The sequence below is a fragment of the Corapipo altera genome, unplaced genomic scaffold (assembly GCF_003945725.1).
Source record: "Corapipo altera isolate COAL_440 unplaced genomic scaffold, ASM394572v1 308, whole genome shotgun sequence".
In the NCBI taxonomy this organism is placed as follows: domain Eukaryota; kingdom Metazoa; phylum Chordata; class Aves; order Passeriformes; family Pipridae; genus Corapipo; species Corapipo altera.
Genome location: NW_020884925.1, coordinates 3952926 through 3976932, shown reverse-complemented (window position 1 = coordinate 3976932; position 24007 = coordinate 3952926). Strand labels below are relative to the sequence as shown.

The 24007-nt window shown below is 42.3% G+C and overlaps 1 protein-coding gene across 2 annotated transcripts in view; it reads left to right on the top strand.

Moving 5' to 3' along the window:
* The window catches only part of TLN2 (talin 2), a 155291-nt gene extending 145095 nt beyond the window's left edge, over window positions 1–10196 (top strand). For both annotated transcript variants that reach the window (XM_027657566.1, XM_027657565.1), the window contains 5 exons: window positions 1856–1981; window positions 3764–3826; window positions 3915–4097; window positions 5960–6085; window positions 7072–10196. In XM_027657566.1, the coding sequence (XP_027513367.1) occupies window positions 1856–1981; window positions 3764–3826; window positions 3915–4097; window positions 5960–6085; window positions 7072–7200 (627 nt within the window). In that variant the 3' untranslated portion in view covers window positions 7201–10196. The remainder of the gene's footprint in view (window positions 1–1855; window positions 1982–3763; window positions 3827–3914; window positions 4098–5959; window positions 6086–7071) is intronic.
* The last annotated feature ends 13811 nt before the right edge of the window (window positions 10197–24007 follow it).

The window sequence follows — 24007 nt, the reverse complement described above, 5'->3', positions numbered from 1 at the left end:
TATTTTATGTTGGAAATGAAAACGTAAAACCTCGTGATAACAGAGAGTCTTGGACAAAAGGAAAAGTGAAATAACAGTCTGTTAAAAGTGCAGTGACAGTCTGTTACATTTACTGACATTCAGTGGTACTTCTGCTGATATTTTAGTTTGACTCTTTAGTCAAATCAAAATCAGTAATGCATCTATTTTAATAAGGAGTATAATTCTGATAGTGGCTCTCCTGGATTCCACTGAGTCACTTTGGTTATGTTGTGATTGAAATAAGAGTTTTATAAATAAGACTTGAGGCCTTTGCATCAAGCCAGGACCAATGTGATGAACCCCTTAGGATTAATAAGGGTCATGATGTTACATTGCCAAAACATCCTGTGACTTGCTCACTTTGCAAAGCAATTTCCTTTATTGCAAAGCTGTGCTTCAGTTGATGGGAATAGCCCAATAGCAAGGCAAGATAAATACCTTTCCATGGATTAAGTGGTTTTTCCTAAAGGACAAGAAAAACTTTAAAGTGCCAACAACTTTATCTATACATCAGATTTTATTTTGGGATCACTCCGTTTTTCTGGTGTCTGTGGATCCTGTGGTTCATCTCCTGGACTTTTAGTCCCGGGGCAGTTTGTGAAGTGCTGGTGGATGGGCCATTTTGAAATTATTTGTAATTACTCGTTATCTTTTATTATTTTATGGTTGACTACTATTTCATCAGACTGCAGTAAGAGGGGCACTAAACCTGACTTAAATGCAGATGGGTGCCCTTAGACTTGCAAATGAAGGGCCCAATTTTCTGTCTCACAGTGCCCTTGGCTGGTGTTTCTGAAGTTGGTTATTTGACACAAGGACGCTGTGGTTGCCTAAGTTAGAATAAAACAGAGTTTCCACTGGCTCATCTCACAAGGTGGCTTGTTCTGATATTGTAGCCACCAGCCCTACTTGTGATCCTGCATTGGGTTCTGGCAGGCTGGTGATTGGATCACAAACAAAATACATTCTGTTGGATTATTTTGGATAAAAATCAATCAGAATACATGGCCCAGGCCTGGTTCTGTTTAAAATAGCAATAACCATTTATCTCTATCTATTTTGTTAACTGTTCAGAAGCCAGAAAAATGTGCTTAAACAGATCAATGTTTTCAGTATTTGCTTAAATAATTAGAAACTGAGGGAAGTTGTTTTTATGGAACAACAGTTTTGCATTTTAAATAGTAAGAAAGCTCACTAGGAACAGCTGATTTCTCTGTTTGCTTGTTGAAAGCCATGTTTGGATGACTGAAGTGTTCCGGGCAGACCACTGGAACTTCCTATCTCCAGGATCACTAAGCTGGACTGCTTCACAAAGCTGCTTTCTGGGAAATGACAGCTCTTACCAGAAGCTGTTAAATCGTGCTCTTGCTTGGCACCTACTTTACATTTCTGAGTGCAGGTGAATGAGACAATGCACATGTAGCACTGTTCTCTTTCAGTGCTGTAAGTCTTTAAATATTTAGAAAATGCTTTGCCTGGTTTAGCAGTGCTGGAAGCCAGAATTGTGGCACTACAGAGATAACCTTGATAGGAAAAGCAAGAATTTCTTTTCAGACCTGCACTTTCCTGGATGTAGTTTAGAGCAGCCTTAGTGTGAATAATATATTAGAATGTGGGTGGCAATTCTTTTAACTGTCTCATGTGGTACTTTATTTCAGTGTGAGCAGCCACGAGGCCAACCTAATATTTAAATTCACTTACAGCTTTAGTCGACATGAAGCTCCTTCACAGATTTCACTGATGTGTTCCAAAGTCATCTTGTCTTACTTTGTATATGTCCTCAGTCTTGAGAATAACTGGGTGAATGTGTAACAGTGTTTTCTCTTGGTTATAGCAAGCAGATGAGACTCTGGATTTTGAAGAACAGATCCTGGAAGCAGCTAAATCCATTGCAGCTGCTACCAGTGCCCTGGTGAAGTCAGCTTCAGCAGCCCAGAGGGAACTGGTGGCACAGGGAAAGGTGGGTAAACAGGACAAGTAGCAACAGTGGTGGGGGAAATTGAAATGGAATCTGGTCTCCTAACTGCTCTCCATTAAAACAGTAGGAAAGAAGCTTGGGAACGACTGATGAAAATGTAAATCTTTTCATTGCTCATCACAATACATGGCTCAGACCTGGTTCTGTTTAAAAAAACCCCACAGTTCTGTTTATTTAAACCTCACAAGTGTAATCAAGTGTTTAGCTCTTCAAATGTTTCATTCGTGGGGGGTTTTACTGTTTGTGGAGGGTTTTTCATTTCATGAAGGTCTGTGATCAAGCTGGTAATGTACAGTCCCACAAGACAGCATCCAAAAACAAATGTCACAGTGTACAAGTTCCCTCTGGACCAGAAGAGTAAAAGGCCTCACTAATTGTGCCCTCAGTGTTTTGTCTGACTCAATGGGACACAGGCCTGCTTGCAAATTCAGTGTATTTAAGAGGCTGTGCTTGTAATTATTATTAGGACTGATAGAACGGGGCTTGGAACACGTGTCACCCTTTTGGTGTGGTCAGAACTGAGGTCTGTTAAACCATTCCACATCCATCACTTTTTTTCACAGTCAGTGTACTTTGAAAATTAAAGTCTGAACATCAACCAGATACATTGAGAACGATTTGTTATGGGATCACTGGTTTTGTATAATCATGGTTTCCATTTTCATCCGATTCCAAAGTCAGAGCAGACTGTGTCATGAATCCCCCCACAGTGTTGTGCTCTCTACTACAGCAGGGATTCTGGGAAGCTTGTGCTTTTAGTTCTAGCAGGAGCACAGAGCACTTCATCCGTGGTCAAAGTTTTCACTGGATCATGAGGCAGGAAAACCCTGAAACCTAAATAATTTGGGACTTAGTGTTTTCTTCTGTATAACTGATTTTTTAGTTATGCAAAGGTGTCACCATAAGAGAACACATCTTCTGTTTATGTTGATGCTACGCATAAGGATTCAATTTCATTCCCTGAGATTCTCATTATGCACGAATCCCTGCTTCCATTTCTTTCAAAAAAACAAGTTTCTGGACCATGTTTCCATTTCACATCTTTCAGTTTCTCTCCCAAAAACACCCAGACCCAGGCAGCTGGGGGTGAGGGCTGATAACCAGCTGTGGAATTTAGTTTCATTAATTCCTCTAACGTGGGAAGAAAACTGTCTCCTGATTGTTGCTGGCACTGCTGATCCATGAGCTCTTCAGTGGATAAGCCATGCAGAAAAGTGGGCTGCTCTCCCCAAGTGCTGTTGTTAAGCACAAAGGCAATTAGGGATCTTCCATGGGAAGCTTTCTGATTTGTACCTTCCCATAGTGCCAGAGTCAGAAGAGATTCAAGAATGATGCAAATTCAAATGTGTTATGGAGGCAGAAATAAGTTATTTCAAAGCCCAGGACATTAGGAACTACTGCTTCAGCTGTTTCTTGGGCCAAAGCTGTGGCTTCAGCCTTCAGTACTCTGGGAATTACTGGTTACTGTGGTAATTACTGGTTACTCTGGTAATTACTTCTGCATGTTCCAAGAACGGGTCAGTTGAAGCAGTGCAACAAGTTGGACACTACATGAGCAGCCAGATGTGTGCTGGAAACACACTCTGCCAAAACACACTTACTCTGACAAGTAACTTCCAGTTGGATCTTGTGCTCCTCAATGTGCTGGGCACAGCCACAGGTACAGGTGTTTCCTTTTTCCATGGGTCACTGCTTGCCTAAATCTGAGACACAGCAATTGTATTTTCTGTTTCCTTGTAAGCCACCTCTGAACTGTTTTTTCAGGTTGGAGCAATCCCTGCCAACGCAGCTGATGATGGACAGTGGTCTCAGGGACTTATTTCCGCTGTGAGTAACTGCTTCTCTTGACAAAACTGGCACCTTCTCTGGGGAAATGATGAGAATACACAGTGATTTGTTCTTTGCTGTCTCCTAGGCCCGGATGGTGGCAGCTGCAACCAGCAACCTCTGTGAGGCAGCCAATGCCTCGGTGCAGGGCCACGCCAGCGAGGAGAAGCTCATCTCCTCTGCCAAACAAGTGGCAGCTTCTACAGCACAGCTGCTTGTGGCTTGCAAAGTAAAGGCTGATCATGACTCTGAAGCCATGAGGAGGCTGCAGGTACTTGTGTTCTTCATTACTGAAGACCCAGAGTGGTGCTGTGTAAACACAGGTTTAGTGTTTACACAGTATTTAGTGCATGAGCAAACCCCTAAATTTAGGAATAGATTCTTGGACTTTCGGATTTTGGTTCTGTTTTCCCTCCTTGTAGAATTCCAGGACGTTTTATTAATCCTGGATGAAGTGACTGTGCATTTGTTGTTATTCACCAGTAGCTACAGCTCATTTCACTGCTTGCTTTATTCTTCATTTTAAAAGGTGTTGACAGATGTAAATGGTGACTGCCCCATGCCAAGCCCTGGTTTAGGTGCAATATTATTAGATTAAGTATCTGTCCAAGCAAGAGGAACCGATGTCATCATTTTTTTTAAAGTAGAAAAATGGCTTAAATATTTAGGAGGACAAAATAAATGTACGAATGTGTGAAAAATCCACTTGTTTCTATAGAAAACAGTGGCATGTTAATGTTGTCAGGATTTATATAGATTGCCATTGTCAAAGGGCTGTGGGGGAGGTGTTAGTAACTAGAGGATAGTTCTGTCTGCAAAGCCACCTGCACTTTAATATCCAAATGTCAGGATGGGTCTGAAGGAGTTTTAAATGCAGAACAAACAATAAAAACACCAATAAAATTAAGTACTAGAGACTGGGTTGTTTCCTCAGCTCTGACAGGAAATTCAGGGTTCTCATTCATTTTATTGATAAATTTATATTATTAAATAGACATTGAATGTGAGAATTGGAAGGGAATGTGAAAAGGAAACAAGCCCAAGCATGGACTGCAATTGAACTTTGCCATTTTACCGAGCTGCATCTTAGTCCCAAAATGAATAATGAAGGCAAAAGCAGTTTGCACTTTGGAAATCATGTACTTCATCTTAGCAAAACCCTTGAGTTGATGTCTCTCAAGTATTTTTACTGGTGGACTTGCCAAAGCCACTGAGCCTTTGGAGCTGGCCTTGCCCCCAGCACAGATGTTTTCACACGGCTTTGATGGATAGGTGGGGTTCAGGACTCTGAGTGTATCAGTTTTCTCCTTCCTACCCCGGCTGGAACTGCCTTTCCCATGAATGCAAGTGTGGAATGCACTGTTCCAGAGCCCTCCAAAACCTAATGAGACAATTGGAAATGTTTCCATTCGGTTTGGATGAACTCCAGGGAAAATTTCCAATGATTTGTCCTTGGGTCACTGCAGCGGGGAGGAGTTGAAGGGGAGATGAAGCTGGAAATGTGGGATAGGGCTGGGGAAGGTTCAGAGCTGGGCCATGTGTTTCCCCTCCTAGTGCTGTGTCTCCAGCATGTGGAGCAGGCTGGCCTGGCCTGCTGGCAGCACCCACTTTAGACTGCAAGAGATGTATTACAAATGTTTGCCTGTCTCTCTTTAGAAATCTGAACATTTTTAAGTCATAATTTATAGGTTTAAATGTAAGATAACCATGGCTGTGTAAGTTACTAACTTGCCCTGATGAGAGTCCATTAATTTAAAAACTTAATTGTCTTATAAAATGTGTTTATACACTAGTTTTCAGTTTCTGTTCTTTCTCAAAAAAAAAAAAATTAAAATCTGATCAGTGTTGTGCATAACGTAACTTGTGATTTCATCCACTGTTTTATTTCAAGCTGTAAGGGGGGGGGGGGGGAAATCCCATTTGTGACTTCTCCAACTTCCAGCTTGTTAAATAAAAGAATTGTGTTCCTTTCTGTACCATTAATTTTCAAAGATTAATTTGCTTTTCGCTGGGAAAAACAAAGCACATCTTTCCAGTGCAGTCAAGCAGAGATGTTTTAATTCTGATGCTCAGATGAATCCATGTTAGTTCTGCATTTTCACTGTTACTGAATCTGGTCTGTCTTGTTCCAAGGCTGCAGGCAATGCTGTCAAACGTGCATCAGACAATCTCGTGAGGGCAGCCCAAAAAGCAGCCTTTGGGAAAGCAGAGGATGACGACGTCGTGGTCAAAACCAAGTTTGTGGGTGGCATTGCTCAGGTTGGTACAAAAAATAAAGCAGAGAAAAACCAGCCCAGAAGTGAGCAGTGTTCCAGTGTCCATCTGCTGCCCTGCAGGCTGCTCAGAGCTGTTTAGAGACCTCTGATAAATCACTTGATGCCTCAGTGTGGGGTCACCACTGACATAACAGCAGTGATTTGCTGGGTGGTGTCTGCACTTCTCCACAGAGCATTTACTGTAACAGCAGTTACCATTGTCCAGTGTATTGTACTTTTTTTCCTGATTAAGTAAATGGCTTGTTTCAGACTTCTCTTAGGTACTTTAAATGTTCCCAGATCTTAATGGAACAATAGTTATGCAGGTATATAAGCAAAGAAAGAGAGAGTGAGAGATAAAAAACAATAACTTTGCTTACTGTAAGCATAATCATTACTGGGAAATAATAATAATATTTAAAAATAGATTGCAAGGCTTGGAGATTGTGCCAACTTCTAGATTTCCTGAAATGAAGGGGGTACACTACATCCCATAGTTGTTGCTTAAAAGATATTGGACTTTTATTATTTCTGCATATCTGTACTACTGTCATTTTTTGTTTGGCATTCTGAGATGCAGGAAGATACTGTGGATACCCACAGTGGTGAGTGTTCAGTTTTACTGCCACTCAAACATTAAGTCATGGTGCTTATTCTACATGTGCTAAACCCTCCCCCTGATGAATGCTGGGAGAGCACAGAGCTATAAAATCCATCATGGATCCATGGGAAAACTGTGCTGGTAGATTCTCTTTCTCTTTTTTTTTTTTTTTTAAGTCCTCTCTAAGAAACACATGGGAATACAAAACTGTTCTTGATGGCACAGTCCAGGGACCTGGAAAAACTTGAGGGATTCCCGATGAAGTCATTGAAATTTGGTGCTTCTCTGGTGGATGCTCATGGGCTTCCTGAGACTGGTGTCATGGAGGAAGAAATCTGATTTTACAGACAGTATTCCTTGCTGTCATAATTCCTGCCTCTGTTTTCTAGATCATTGCAGCCCAAGAAGAAATGCTGAAGAAGGAGAGAGAGCTGGAAGAAGCGAGGAAAAAGCTGGCCCAGATCCGCCAACAGCAATACAAATTCCTGCCCACAGAGCTGAGGGAAGATGAGGGTTAACCTGCTGAGATTTTCTTCCTTTTTTTTGTCTTTTTTTTTTTCCTTTTTTTTTGTTTTGTTTTTTTTTTTTCTTTTAAAGAAATAAGCTAAAGGGGGGACAGCACATTGAGAACTGCTCTGACAGCATACTGGTATGCCAAGCACTTAGCTAAACAACTGCCTGTCATAGCTTTGGAGGAGCAGAGGGCAATAAACACTTGTTCTTTCCCATCTGCTCAGCTGAGGTGCATGATGATCAAATAATGGTACAGTGTTAGGTTCATCATTCCTGTTCCTTCCTTGACTTATATCTCAGGAGAGAATGTTTCGCTTTTTACTAAAGATACTAAGTCAGTATTATTGTCACTTGCCTGATGCTTGAGGTATTTTTCGCTCCTTGACTTGTCAAACATCCACTCTAGTAGTGGGATACCAGTCAAGAAACCTTTCATATGACAAATCTCATGTGAGCTGGTGGTTCTCCCCCAACTCCCCCTGTCAAAAGAAGCCCAGGATGGAGAAGGATGTGTGGCTGAGTGGAGCAGCACGCTCGGGGGTGGCTTTGAAGAAGATGCCTGTCCTCTGTCAGTGTTACACAGCTGGTTCACCCCAAAACTGGAGGGATTGTCTCTGCACCTGTTTGCACTAGTAGTATTGCTCCTCACCTGATACCAGCAAGCTTCTGCTTGTACAGTATTTAGGTTTACAAAACGTGGCAATAGCCATTCTTTAAAGAGCTCAGAAAACAAAGATATGGAAACCTTGTCACTGCCTCAATAATAGCAGGTTCATGAAAGAAAATGCTGTTTCAATTATATACCTCTGATGTGTGACTACTTTTACAGTATTATACACACATACACATGCTCTAAACATTGGACTGAATAGTTTGCATTTTGTTTTTTAATTGAAATTATCTGGTTCGTACTGTGGTATTTCTGTTAGAATGTATGTCAGTTAAAAAAGGAAAATGCCCAGTACAACAGAAGACTATCACAACTCTTGTTATTCTTCTAATAATTACATTTATAATTATTATGTTTTGAAACCTGTGGGAATTGTAGGAGAAAAGGATAAGTGAATTACAAGTAGACTTTTCCTGTAATATATTTTTTAAAAATTTGGACTCTAGGGAGTTTGTTTTCATAGTTGCTATTGATGAAAATGCATTCACCAAGGAATTGCAGAGAAGGAACAGCAGCAATCTATCAGCAATCTTTGTCTTCAGCTGCAGAAAGGTACAGTATGCTCTCAACACCTCTTTTGTGACCTAAACAATAGCAATTTGGCTAGAATAACCCATCTTATTCTGTCAAAGAGAGAACACAAATCACAGCAACTTCAACTAGAAAAGCTGAACTATTTGACTGACTGCAGAAACACCAACAATAATGGCCAACATGTCTCCAACTCCACTCGAGCCCTTTCAAACAATAATGGCAAGTCTGTTTGGGTCAAAGGATGTTGCCACTCCAGTCCTTCTGAAGGCTGTGCTGTCCTTTAGATCCCTGCCAGGAACATTCAGCTGAGCCTGTTTGTTAGAGACACACCTGCCTAGTTGTCATTGTTGCAGAAAACACTTGTCCTGTAGACTCCAAGTAACCCTGTAGTGGTAGATTTATCAGTTTAGGTAGTGCTAACTCCTCATTTAAGTTACCTGCATGAGATAGAATTATCAGGAATTTTGTCACACTAGTGTTAAATATATAGAAAAAACTGCTAAAGCATTAATAAATATTCAAGTGTACGAAGTTTTTTATTGTTAGAGTCTCTTCTCTGGTACTGATGTATTTCAGACTCAGTAGAGTTGCTGGAGAATCCACAATCATGAGAGGAAATAAATTGGCATTTCCCAACTGGAATCCCAGGCCTTGCCAGACGTGCTGTGACATGTGGGTTGTGTGCACATCAAACCCTGAGCTATCAGAGACCACGTGCAATTCCCAGTTCTGTGATTTGCCACTTCAGCACAATCAATTGGGTTGGTTTTCATTCATCTCACTGTGAACAGTGTCACAGGATCTCAACTCCCACACCAAGAAAAAGGCTTCCTGTAAAGTTTTAGGCAGAAGGCTAAACTGGTATTTATTGCTGTAAGACCTAAATAAAGACAGCTCTAGTGATGGGGATTTTCTGCTGCTGTTGGTAGGTTCAACTGCTTTGCAGCTTATGCCTTTCTCTTTTTTTACCTGGATGGCCTCACATTCCCGTCTCTTTTTCTGAAAGGTCCGCCAGACAGATTTGTTACTGCTTCCCTTTCAACCTGTGTTTAACTATTCTTTGATCTTCTCAAAGCATGAAGAAAGATGATGCTGTCTTTATAGCACCATGCCACTGTTTTATTGTAACTATAATACTGTTGTAATATATTTTGGTCAGGATGGTATTTGCCAGTTTGATACAAGCCAAAAACCTGGTCAAATGCAACTATGAATGGAAATTATATAGCTAGAAAACTTTATCAGTATGTGGAAGGAAAGAGCATGTTGGAATTGTGTTCCAGAGAAAATTGTTCAGGAAGTCCATTTTAGCACAGTTCTTTTGAGACTTCTCTGTGTCTGATTTAATGCCCCCTCTTATTTGACAGAAAGTATTTTCTCCTTAGCTGGGGCTCCACGAAGGAACCACAGTCAGATGAGTAACTGAGCTGGACAACTGAAGTATTTTTGTACTCAGAGTTTTGGGTCTTCACTTGTGAACCACAAAGAGAATATAAGGTCACCTAAAGTCTTTCCATTTCAATTATTTTCTTGCTGTTATGATTTTCAGTATCATTGAAGTCCACGTGTGAATGTCTGTGGAGTTTGGGACTGGTCCATGCATTTCTTTGGCATGGGGACTTGCAGCAGGAAGTGACAAGCTGGAGTAAGGGGTCGATGCTAATTAATAAGAATGACAGATGTTTACTTTGTTCTGTTAACTTGTGAAATGGTAAATGAGCTCTGTTGTATCTCACCCTTCTTCATGTGGAATTCACTTTAAGAATTGTATGCAAATTAAAAACAAAATGCCTCAAAGCTGTTTGTGTACAAATGGTCCAATGTCATTTCCACAGCTATTCAGAAAATGGTTTGAACATTTTATCATTTGTCTGAACTTTTATACATTAGAAGCCTCAAAGTTAGAAAAGTTTTGAAACAAAAATTGAATTCTAGACTCTTGTTTCATCTCTGCCTTTCCCTTGGATTTTCTGCATCTTCATTACTCAATTCCTAATGAAAGGAGGAATATATAATCTAGAAACCTCCTCAACCTAAATATATTTCGATCATGAGCACATTTTTGCTTTCCCTCAGTCCAAACTGATAAGATTTTCACCCCAGCAGAATGGCATTTGTATTCCCTACATATTTTTAAACCTCTAGGGGGTTTTATTTTTCTCTGGGGGTTGTGGTGAGGGGTTTGGATTTTTTTTTTGGGGGGTGCCTTGTACTGTAAAAGTTTTGTCCTTATGTAACTGCATCATGATCAACAAGGAGAGAGTTGTCTGCCCATAATTGTCATGATTCCTGCAACCTGCTTTTCCATATTCCCACTATTTACATTATCATATTGTGGTTGGTCACGTTGATGGAACAACACATTTCTGTGGCACAAAGTTTATGATGCCAAATGCAGAAACTGTTGGGTCACATGAGTTACAGGTCCAACTGCTGTCATTTACTGAGATACAAATAAGTGCCTTTTTGTCACTTTAAAAAAAACCCAACATTTTGGAAATTAAGAAAGCGGTGAAGGGTCCTGTTTTTTCTCAAATCAATGCACTTTGTTACAGTGGAAGAACCTTCTGTTCGAGGCAATTTTGAAGTTTATGTGCTGCAGTTTCAGGGGCTTGAGCTGTCACTTCACTGTTTTCCCTTCCTGTTCAAGTTTTAGCCCCAGGAAAGTCAGAATTCCCAGGTGACAGAGGAAAATGTTCTATTTAAAGTTCTGCTGTGTAGACAAAACTGTGAATGCTTACTCTGTGATATCTGTCAGTGACCATTCAATATCCTTAAAATAAAGTCCATGTGAGCCACACATAACTATACAGGGAAATCAAACACCAGTTATTTGAGGGTGTTGGACACTCCGTGTTGCTGAGGTTTGTTGTGGGGGAGGCAAGTTTTTCTTTTATATTTGTTGATTTCCATTTCATTCAACATTTTCCCGTGTCAGATATAACTGTGTGTGTAGGTACTGCAGTTCTCCACATGAAAGCTCTGCCAGAAGCCTTGCCACTGCATTATAAGGACTGTGGTGTTGCCACCGGAAGGGGCTGTTTCTGCCATAACTACATCCATGTCCAAGTGGGAGCTTCTGGATATCCTGTGTGTTCATCAGGTGCTTCCCCAGATGGGTTATTATGTCTCTGATGATGTGGTAGATTTACTCCACTTATTCTCTTTGACAGAAACAAAATTGAAGAAGCTCCTCTCTTAGTGACGCTTAGCTGAATAATTCACTGGGGGCAATCGAGGCCCTAGGCATGTTTTAGGCTAAAATGTTTTAAAATGTCTGTGAAAAGAGATATTTTAAACTACTAGGAAAAAAAAGCATTTGGCAGGTTTGCTGTCTTATTTTCTGTGCAGCACCACTTTAATTGGTGTTAAAACATTCTAGGCACTGCTTTAGAAACTGGGAAAATTAACGCTTTCTGCTTGCACAGTAGTGCCTGAAGAACTGAAAACTGAACCCCAGTGTTTGATGTGCTTGGGTCCCTTTTGACTTTATCTTTCTGTACAGGTTTGTTTGACTTTGCCTCTCTCTCTTTTGTTCTGAGCATTTCTGAGAGCTGCATTCTTTCCTCCTGGACCATCTTTTATCAGTATACACACCTCAGTTTTCCACCTGTGCAAGTCACTTGTGCTGAGTGCAGCAGGAGAAGTCCTAATATGTGGGGTTTATCACATATAACCTTATTTGGGTGATGTAAAGCTTATCTACCATGATTTTATTTCCCTACTAGTTATTTTCCTGAAGTATATTTCTTTATTTTAAAAATTAATAATAGGGCTGAAGACTTCATAGCATCCTAAAATGTCCACTGTGAGGGTGTCAGTAGAATGCTTTTGTTAGAGAATAAATGCCTGTACTATGCTCCATCTTCTCTCAATATGGTTCAGAATCAGTGCTCTTTGTGGCTGTTTCTAGTTGGTGAGGTGCAACTGAAAAGGTTAATATAGAGGTTTCTTCCAGCACTGTAGTCGATGATCTTTGCATTCAAATTGCATTGTGCTGCAGGTTATTGATTGAGATATTTAATTGAACGTAAGTCACTGAACCGTTGACCTAAGCCTTGGAAAGAGTGGCCAGATTCTGGGTCAGTGGGTATATATTATAAAGATCTGTTTGTATTGTATTGTACATTTCCCAGTTTGCCAGTAAGTACATTCCAGGTATGAAGGATGCACTGCCAGATAATAGTGTATCAGCCTTGCTTCCAAAACAGACAAGGTATTTATGTCCCAGTTCACCAAATGCTTTAAGTACTTACTTATAGCATTAAAAAACCCAAATCCTTTACACTCTGTCTGCAATAGTTACCTCAACTTGGCCTAAATGGGATTGAGCCCCTGCTGAAGAGATTTCCAGATGAGAGTGTTTCAGATGCTCAGGCAGTGCGTGGCCCCTGTGCTTCACTGCATCCTGGTAGAACCACTTTCCCCATCATACCCATTCCACGATCACCAGAGTGGATTTCAAGCATTAACAAGAATAATCTGCTCTTAGAGACCATTTCTTATTTGTCCTTCATAAAGCAGTACAGATGAGTCCCTCCTATTTTACAGGTGGCAAAATTATGTTACAGGAAGGGAGAGAATTTGTTCAAACCCATAGAGAGGTTGCCCTGAATGCAATGGCCAATCCCATTGCTGTGGTCTAGATGGAATTAGACAGAGGAGTAGTAGCCATGTCTAGGAAAGGGTTAATGTTTATATTCCCATCTAGTTCATGACTGGTCTACATTATTTTTTGCATTACTGTTTGTGCACTCAGTTCCAGAGCAATCACATGCATTCTTTATTAGTAACTGTATAGCAGAGGGACTTACACAGTGATTGTGATTTGGTGCCAAGAACAACCATCTTTCACTGCCAAGGTTTTAGACAAACATCCTGTCTTCCAGAGCTGAATTTAATCTGCAAGAATCTCTACTCAGTGCCTTGGCTCTGCCTTATATTGTAACTGCTTCTGTTAAGGCACCAGCCTCAGTTCCCTTCCAGTAAGTAGGGACTTACTGCAGCCTTTTGCTCTGACTTTTTCTACAAAGTGGCAGCTTTAATCCTTTGGACAAAAGCTCTGCAGCTTATTTAAATCAGCCTCCTGCTTCACCAAAGCTTCCCGGAAAACACAAAACTCCTGGGGCTCTGGAGCCTTTAGTGTGACACTTTTAGCCACAGAACCTGTTTGGAAGTTTACTCAGAGGTGCCTTTAGTCAGCTGCAGTTACAGGAGACTCGGCCATTAGAGACACCACACTGATGATTCCAGTCTGGCTGCAGTTACTTACTCTTTGCCTTCAGCTACACCAGCATGAGCCTTTTCTCTCTTCTAAATAATCATCTTTTGTTTGCATTTTTTGATGATAAATGAGTTGAGATGACACTGCAGACCTAAAAGGCTGAGGCAGTTTCTGAAGATCCAGTCTGATGATGGTGTTTAAACACCTAATTGTTTTTTCAGACTGAACTTTTGCTTTATGAAATCAGTAGTGATTTTAGCTAAACATTTGTGTGCGAGCATAACCTCGAGGATGTTTCTCTTTGCTTTAGAAAAATGAAAGTGAGTGAGAACTTTAGTAAGAACACATTGCTGGTTTTGCTGATGTCTCATATATATTGCTGATCTCTTCTGATCTGGGACCTTGTGTTACTGGGATTTCACATGTGAAAACTGTGGGGAAAAATATTGAGTTCAAACAGATGACCTCAGAAAAACAGCTCCATCGGTCATTCCATTGTTTGGTTTGCATTCCAGTCGCAATACTCTATCATTTGGTGGTGATAATAAGGCTATTTAGGGTAATTCTCAAGCCAAACCACTTCTATGACATGCCTGTGATGCTTCCAGCTCCTGCAGCTCAGCAGTTCAAGCCACAGAGAAAATCTGGTTAGTTTTGACTGTTCAGGATTCATCCCAGATCTCTTCCAAATCATGGGAGTGGCTCTTTATTACATGACCAGATCACTCATATTTTGGTTTGTCCTCATTTGAAAACAGGCTAGATGCAAAAATTTCTCTTCAAAGGGTGTCCTGTTTCTCTCCTAGAACTGGAAAAACTAAATATGCTGAGTATCCTCTAGAATAAATGTTTTGTAGAACAGAACAGGGTGCCAGTGAACCCAGTGCACTCAGAAGAGGTCAGAGCCTGTTCAGATCTTCTTCCCTATCTTAAGGATAACACCCATTAAACAAGAACCTTCCAATTAGGCATTTTTCAAAAGTATTTGCTTGCAGCAGAGTTTGTGCTGTTTGATCCCCACGTAGATTCATGATGGGTGGATTCATAATATCAGTTGATGGAGATGAGGGAATATGGACTGGAAATGGGGCTGCCCAAACACCACAGCCCAGGCAAGTCTAAATCCTGTGCTGGAGACAAAAAATAATCACTGTGAGCAAAGGCAGGGGGACAAAACGTGAGGTAACAGCCACCCTTTTATAGAATAATGGAAGATGTTGCTGCATCTACGCTGTTGCAAAAGGGAAACAGGATAAGGGTTGAGGGGGCTATACTTGGATTTTCTTGTAACAGGTGTTACTTTTGAATTTGTAGAATGGTTTGGCAAAACTCTAAAAATACGTAAATTGAGACAGCAAACAGACCATTTGAGGTTTGTTTCAGGTACTTGCTTCCAAGCAAGGATTATACCATCTGTAGTTGCTCCCTGCCAGTAAAAATCAGTGTTGAAAGGGTAAGTCAGACCTGCAGTGACACTGCTGATGGTGAATTACAGAATGATGTTTAAAATCAGGTGAACTCAGATGCTGTTTTAGTCCCTTTTGATCTTACAGAGAAGCAGGTGGTGGCTTTTGAGACATCTGTGCATTTCTGAGAGTCCAAGCCACCGTAGAGTTCAAACAGAAATCCATGCAATAACTGGGGCTTGTTGAAAGCCATGACTTCACTTCTTAGAACTTTAACAGCTGTATTGCTCAAAGACAAATAGCTCATCCCTGGCTGGTCCCTGTAATAACACAGACATCCAGAAAATGCCTGGCGTTTTTTTTGTTCACTACTTGGGATCAAATTCATCTGATTTAGTTTCTTTCTGGACTAAGAACAGACTCTTCTTAATGTTGCAGCCCTGAGGAGAAATCTTGCATCCCATTGCAGCTTTATTTCCACACATGGCCCCTGGGAAATTCTACTGTATTAGCAGTATTTGTCCAGTCTCATGTCCAGCTCCTTCCACCAGCAGTGAGTTCCTGTTGTTTCATTCAGATTTTCGAAGAAAAATGCATCTCTTTGCACAAAACCCACGTGGCAGCTCTGCAGCCCAGCTGCTCCCAGGGAGCCCCAGGAGCTCTGTGAAGAAGCCAGTTCCTGCAGGACCAATTCTAGGCACCAGTTTTGAATGCTCTGATGACTTTTTTTTCCCCCTGCAGAAGCTTCCGTGATCAGAAATCTTGAGCTGTCGAAGCAAAGCATTTCAAAGGCCAGAAATTCTGAAATCAAAATGAAACAAGAGTCTGTCCTGGGAACCACAGGGAGAAGTGTTATCTTTAAGCATAAGAGGCTGAGCAGATGCAGCTCCTCTGCATAAAACCAGCGAGAAGGTAAGTGCAGGTTTGGGAGCTAGGGTACTATTTCAATTCACAACACTGCTGGCATAAGAAAAATTGATATGTATTGGTCCTATATGATAGGTAGGAAGGAAATTCTGTACTAGCCTTTAAGAGTAGACATCGATCTGCTTTTGACCTCAAGAATGAGAAATGGGTTTAAACAGTCACAGGAAGTGTTTGGCCTCAGGGCCTTTCTGTCTCTGTCCCTTACAAAGCATTACTGAAATTTGTGGTGGGAACCCAGTGCTAAGGTTACAGGTTAATCAGGCTGAAGGGTTTAAAGTAAACAATTGCCCAGAGTACTGCAGTGCAGGCCAGCCATGTGCAAGTGTGTCACTGCATCCAGGCAGTTCCTCTGCTATTGCAAATGCTACAGTAGAGAAGGTTTTCTGGTGCTTTCACCCATTCTACCAGTTTTAATATACTCTCTAATGCTTTCCTGGAGATCCCTGTAGCCTGTGCTGAGTGGTTTTTTTCTTGTCAAGACAACTGTAATTGATAAAAACAAACAAGAATGGAAATGTTACAGCATTCCTCTCAGCAATCCTGGCTGTTTATAACCTGCCCTTCACCAGTCAGCTTTATGTTGAAATCTTTACGCTTCCCTCACAGCCTGGCCAACTCTTCAGAGCTTTATTCTTTTGTTCCTTCATTCATGTTATTTGCTGCCCCAGATCAAATACAGTCTTGGAAGTTGGGGACTGAGTGGAAAGGAAGGGCATTTGAGTGACAGAGAGAGTCTCTGCTGCTGAATTACTTTGATGCTTCTGCAGCCCCCTGTTTCTTGCAGGGGGCACTTCCCAGCAGAACCTGAACTGCTGTTGAAAATGCATTTTGAGCTCTCAACCAAAGCAGAAAATCAAAACAAGAGCAAACCCAGTGCAGACTCTGGCAAAGATCACCCTCTCTTCATATATAAAGGGAAGCATTAAGCCTGACCTCATAAAACAGAGAACTTAAAGGACCGTTCTTTGAAATCCTACTCTCAATGGCATGGAAACAAAACGCTGACTTGGGAATTTCAGCAGCTCATTGCACGTTGTGCTCAGCCCACTGCGCTTCCTGAGCCTGAATCACCCATTGCATCATCCCAGGAAAATGGAGGTTATTGGGTCGCTGCCTGCCCTTATAATCTGCTCCATAAGGAACTCCTCAAGGGTACAGACCGGTGCCCAGAATAATATTTAATAAGATCTGGAAAATGATGCCTGCTGCAAGCAGAGGCCTTAGGGATGTTTGCAGGAGGCCTACTGTTTGGATGAGTTAGCAGCACAGCCCCTCTGTAACCATCAAACAGCTGCTTCCAGGAGCCAAGGAGGGGAAGAGCTGAGAGAGCCCAGATGACTTTGCTTGGAGCTTGGTACAGTTCTTAACATATAGGCCTGAGCTAAATGGAGAAGGGTCAGTATCAGGATTTTTTTGCTCCTACTTGCCTCCAGAATGTCAGGCAAACTCCAGCCTGGAGTGCAGATAAAGCTGAAGCTTCGTGCAAAACAGGACTGCAAATGCAGTGCTATGTATCCTCTGTATGTGCTGGCTGTAACTCTTTTCTTTTAAGGGACAGAACAGCACCTGGACTGTGTACCAGACCATAAAGGACAATGCCATGGCTTTGTTCTTCAGTTGGATTTCCCCAGGGATCCTGGGATTTAAAGAAACTTCCCACCTATTGGACAAATGCCATGACAGACAAGAGTCAACTTACTGACAGCAGGAAGTGTTGTCCCTGTGGGAACTCAAATACACTGTGCCCTGCAATCTCAGCCTCTCTCTCCACTTGCTCTGGTGATAATTTGACTGAGAGCTTGGAGCTTTCCCCAGGCTCCTCCTCACTCAGCCACAGCTGCTGGTGCCGACACTTCCCATGTGCCCGAGTGAGTGACCCACTTCTGCTGCACTGCACTGCAGTCTGGGACTGGAAAGCATTTCCTGCTCACATTGCTCTCTTCTCTCTCTCTCTTTGGACACCAGAGAGAGGTGAGTTAATGAGGAAGTGATTGTTTCAGGAAGTGATTTTGGGTGAAGTTTCACTTTTTCCATCTGTTCCTTGCCTGTGGACTGAACATAAGAGAAAAGCTCTATCAGTCCTATCTGGTGTTCCTGGTATCCAGCTGTTTGGGACCACCTAACTTGGGTTTACTTGGGAGTAGCTGAGAGACTGAAGGGAAGAAGGAAGGAAAACTTCATCATCCTACAGTGGACTATCTGAAGGATTTTTGCCTCAGCTGCTGCTCACAGTCAAACTCATTCTCCCAATCAAAATTAGCTTCGTTAATGTTGCTCCAGGCTTCTTGTCTCCTCTCCAAGCTGTTTGATTTGTTAGCACCTCTCTGGCACGAAGGCAGAGTCTCCGAGGCAGGGGCTGGGCTGCAGCAGAGCACAGAGTGGGAGCTCCATGCTGGACAGGGATCACAGAGGTGTGTGATGCTCCTGCAGAGCTAACGCAGCCACGGGCGCTGCTGGTGCTGCCCAGCTGTGCAGGGAAAGCAGGAAGGGTGTTATTCCCCAGGAACAGCTCTCTGATTTCTCCCATTGGTGTCTGGCAATGTTGACTGGTTCCATGCCTGGAAAAGCTGCTGCTTGTGCTCCATCACCTGATGCCACCCCACGACTCCAGTTCAAGCTCTTCTTCAGCAGCCAGTGCTGAGCTGTGTCACAGGTTTTCCTCAGGCCAAGTGTGGAACTGCAGCTACACCAGTGACCACAGTTCCACCCAGCATTCCTGTACTGCAGGGACAGGGGAAATGTCTGTAAACAGACAGAATGGTCAAAGCTTGAGTATATTAGTGGAGTAATCTCTAGTTAGCAAGTCCGTTTTTATAATGGGTACCATATGAGAATGAAAGGCACAGGGGAACAGAGGCTTTGGAAAATGGACCTTAATGCTAAATTATATATTTCATATTGTTTTTAAAAAAACAATGTAAGCAGTGCCTAGCTGTGATTAGATGAAATCTAAAACATCTGCAAGAGCTCCTAAATAAACCGTGGAAAGTGGGAAGAATTCAACCAATGTTGGGAAACAAAAGAACAAAGAGCTGGGTGGAATTTATGTGTCTGCTTTAATATGCCAAGGTTTCCCCCATACTTGTTGTCTCTACTGCTAAGCAGAAACTGTACTTTAACTATTTCACCCTGCAAAACTTCCATTAGTGATCTACAACCCTCAAGCCTGAGAGCTGAATTTCTTCTGCCATTGAGTTTTATGGCTCTTGGCAGTTTTCTCTCTGTTCTCTTAGTGAACAGAGATAATGGCATTAATTTTTCCCAGTAGAGAGAGGTATTTAGGGTTAACTTGGGCAAAGAGTTAATTTGGCATCACTTCTAAACTGTTTTTAACTAAAAACCTGGGAAAAGGTTTGTACAGTTGGGATTTTTTTTGTTGTTTTAAGTTAGAGAAGCATCCTTCTTCTAAAGGAAATAGGATTTGGAAGGAAAACCACTCCTTTTGGCACAAAACACTGAACTACATAATAATAATAATAATAATAATGATTTCAACAAAATATTTTCCCTTCACTTAGTTCTCAGATTGTTGTAGACAGCTCTATTTGACCTATTTAAGAAATCAAATCTAATCAGAACAGAGGTATGAGACCCAGGAAGTGAAGCCATAGAAAGGTTCTTCCCTTTTCTCCTCCCCAAAATTCAAACAAAACTGTTACTGTTTTTCTCATTCTTGCTATGTTTGGCTCAGAATCAACTTCTCTGAACAGGAAAAGGAAATAAAATGGGAGACATTTCTCAGTTGTGGTACCTGCAGCATTAACTGTAAAGGGAGGGGGAGGACTTCCTCAGAAGTATTATATTTGTTCGTATAACTGCTTCCAGTGTCCAGTCTCTCATTTAGGACTGATTTGAGTATCTCTATGCTGCGTTTCTGTGAGAAATCCAATCCTACAAATGGAAGAAGCTAACACCAAGCCTATGTATTCCCTGTTGTCAGGGTAATTCTTCTTTGAGGTACAAATCACTGCTGTGATAAGGCAGGCACAGATCTGCTTTGTACACGAAAATGGAGTTGTTAACAGAATTGTTAACTCTTTCCTCAGTTGTCAGAATCACCAGCGCTGCAGTTCCACCCAATGCACCTCCTCTGTCCTTATCTAACTTACCTGCTGAGCCCACAGGGAGCACTGACCATTCCAAATGGCCTTTAACACTAAATTGGGTGCCAGCAGTTGTCCCCAGGGAGCTCTGCACAAGCTGTGAAACCCTTCCAGAGGCAGGGCTGTGTAGGCTGGCTCCTGCTCTGTGTGCCAACACGCAGAGCCCCTGGCAAGGGCTCAGTTGCACTGGTGCTGAAGAAGCCTCCTCCAGCCACCACACTGGGACTTTCCAAGCCACTACCTTAAGTAAAAAAAAAAAAAAAAATTATAAAAAGGGGGGTTGTGTGTGTCTACCTGTAGGTTTTTGCAGTAAAATGCAGCATTGCAGATGTTCTCTGTTGCAATGCTGTTCTTCTGCATGGAGATGAACACTTGCTGCTCCTCAGGCACGTGCATCTGCAAAGGCATTTTGGTATCAGCATTTTGGAATGCTGAAGCAGGACCATATTTGGCCACTTCTCTTCATAGGCCCTGTCTGGTTGTAGAGAAGGCTTTTGCATCCTGGTAGCATTCCCAGACTGCTGCTAAATGTGCATCAGAAAGCTCTGCTTTCCATCTTCAGCCTTGTCAAAGCAGCTTTAAAGAGATGCTGACCATTTTGAAAAAGAAACAGAAAATCAGACTTTCAAAACAATCCAAGTCAGTCTCTGTGCCCTTCCCTCCCGCTCAGGTCAGAGATATGTTCTCTCAGTTTTCAGCTTTGTGCTTGATTGTATCAGATTTGATTCCACACATAACATTTCCAGGGGCTGCTCCCAGTGACTGTAGTGCCTCGTAATCTCTGAGTTATCTGAGCCTCGAGATACTTTGCAGTTTGTGCAGCTAAACTCGTCTTAAGTGTTGTAGATTTTTCCATCATTGATTTGAGTGTTTAAACTTCCTTCTCAAGTAAATTTGGTGGGTAAAGAGGGAGTCAGTCAAGAAGAGCATCTTTTCATGCAGGAAGGCCTGGAGCAGCAGTACATCATGTTGAATGGTTTTGAGGAAACATTTTTAGCAACTCACTGGGATCACCACATCCCTGAGGAAATTAGGATGTGTGCTGGGAAACAGAGCATCATATTTGGGCATAAAAGGCTCAGTAAAGAGAGGAGAAAATTCAGAATTTAACCACAGCAGTCTTAAAGCTCTTCTTGCTGAGAAGGGCAAGTGACTGAGAAAGAGCAGAGAAAAGTAAGTAGCAAGTGTATATAAATCTTTTCATCTGCCTCTAAAATCTAATGGAAAACAAAGGTGGAGACCAAAAAATCCTCAGAGACTTTTTGTGCTTAACAGACCAAGTAATTTCCCTCAGTAATTTTATGAGATGTCTCTTTTAAAAAGTCACATTCAGCTTTGGAAATAAGTACCTCTTTGCCAATATTCACCCCAGCCACATTGCCAGTGCCTGTTTGCTATTTACTGGTTGCTGTAGTTCCCAGGGGTCCCAGCTGGCTTTTCAAGGATAGTATTTCCCTGAAAGAATGGGAGAGACTTTGACTGTGAAGTTGTGTCTCAACTCACTTGCTTCAGATGGTGGGAAAGGAGTCCCTGTGTGTGACTGTGCCCCCATTAGGATGCAAACCCTCCTCAGTCCTCTGGAATGCCCACCTCAGTCAGGCCTGGTGTCTCCTCAATGCAGGCCATGTCCTGCCTCAGCCAGCAGCCCATTCCATGTTTCACAGGAAGGACAAAGGAATGCTTTGGTGATTTCACCATGAGCTGGACACGACGAAACATGTTTAGCACACTTGAAACATGGTCAAGCACACTTGAGCCCTTCCTTCTTTTGGGGTGGGTTCTGTGCTGTCATCTGTGATTCACAAGGAAGGAGAACAGCAATGTAACGTTGTTCACATCTGCGCTGCTGATCTTCTGCAAAAGGAGTTCCCTTGGCTGAGTTAAAACTACAGAGTGGCACTGGTGCTTCAGCATTACACCTGAAGAGTTTTGACCCTCAGGAGAACCATGAAGTTGGAAAGGCTAATGACTGTCTTTGCCTTTCTACCCCAGAGCAGTTCTGAAAGCCTCCTGGTTCTAGGAGCAGATGATACAGTGTGATGCTTGGGTGCCAGATTCTGCACCCTCAGAGACCAGATAAAAAGATGCACTGGGCTACAAAAGCACTGAAGGGCTGAGGTTTATCATTTGGTTAGTTTGGTTTTCTTCAAACTAAACAAAAACTACAGAGTGGTCTCTCCAGGCATAGCGAAAGGCTGAGTGCAGACACAGGAATTGTTTTTCCACCATAGAAAAGGTGATGCAAGTTATCCTGTCATCCCAGAGCAATGTTCAGTTTTGTGGCCATCTGTGGGTTTTATCCTGCCACTCCAGTGAGACAGCCATTTGTAAGATTGCCTTATTATTTAGCTAGATACCTGGATAGATCTGAAAGCAGGTTATGCTTCTTTGCATAGAAATGCCAGCAGAGCTGGGAAATTTGCAGTACCATGGTACACGAGTGCACAAGTCCTCAATTCCAAACACTTCCCAGGCTGAAGGTGGAGCTGGTGAGAGCTGTGAGCAGCCTGGTCTGGCCGTGCCCAGTCTGATACAGACGCTCCGGGATGTGGGCTACAGCTCCCTGTAGCTCTGCAAAGAGACTCTCTGATGTGCCTACAGGCTTTGGAGGGGAGCAGAAGAGAAGCAGAGTGTAGGACTTGGCTATTCCTCTGCCTTTGCAAGGAAAAAGGGATGGTGCCTCCGACTGAGGGAGGTGCTGTATCTTGGCCTAGGGGTGTCATAGGGTAGCACTTCTGAAACTACAGTGATAATTCCAATGAGTCTTGGTAACAGCTACTGCATTCTGAGAGAATTCCCAGTCCTTGCCTTGAAGCATGTGAAAAGCTCGTGGTGTTAAGGTTTTTTAATCTTTCCATATTTCATAGCTAAAGATCTAATGAGTTTCTTTTCGTTGTAAGAAGCTGGGTGTAGTTCTTTGTATTCTGGTGAAATTCCAGACTGAATAATTGCATTCTTCCCTCTCGCCACATTTCTTCCCCTCAGCTCCAGTGGTGTGACACTGCTGCCCTACACCGAGCTCTTCCAGTGGCAGCAGGGCAGAAGTGCCACGTTGAGCACAACAATTCTAAGTGTGCAAAGTGTGTTAAAATCAAAGGCATTGAAAAAGTATCATAATATTTTTAATTAATAAATATCCTGCAGCTTGACCCAAAATTTTCCTTCCAAGGGCTTTCAGAGCCTACCGTGGCAGGGAGAGGAGCTGTATTCTTTGTAGGTTTCCCAAGGAGACCTGCTTTTCTACACTAACATCCCAGCCCCATAAACAAATGGATCAGAGCTGTAAACCCTCACATACAATTCCCTTCATTCTTTCCCTGCATTCACTGTTGGCAGGGGCTCTCCTTGTCTCCTTTCAGAGTCTGCTGCAGTGATAAAGGCAAACCTCCAGTGCCACTGGAGCTGGTGCCTCACCCAGGAGGTGATTTAGCCAGTGCCACACCTCACCCTCCCGCGGGCTTCCTGGGTGACCTCAGTCGTGTCTTTTAGCCTCTGCCCCACCTGCAAAATCGGATAATTGCACACAAACCTCACAGAGATATTTGGCAAGATTAAATGCACTACAGGCTGAGAGGTGCTTTGATCTTGCACTACTCTAGTTCCTAGAGAGCTTTGCAGGGATGTGAATATGCATCGAACCTGGAATGACACCAACCAGTTTTCCTGCAGAAGAGGAATTCCAGTGCTGGACAGCTGACTTGCCTTTCTGTTTAATGTTTGTCTGTATTTTCTGAAGGAGCCAAAGCAATCTCTAATTTATATTAATGTTTTTATCACTACAGGTTATTGCAGGTAAACAGGATTAAGAAAGGACATCCCAACCCAGTGCCATCTTATCTAGGCAACTATCCTGGAAGCATTTCTACAGCACACTAGATGTCTACCAGGTCAGTGCTGCATTATTGTTACTCGGGAGTGTCCCTATTTCTACTTACCAAGATTTAAAAA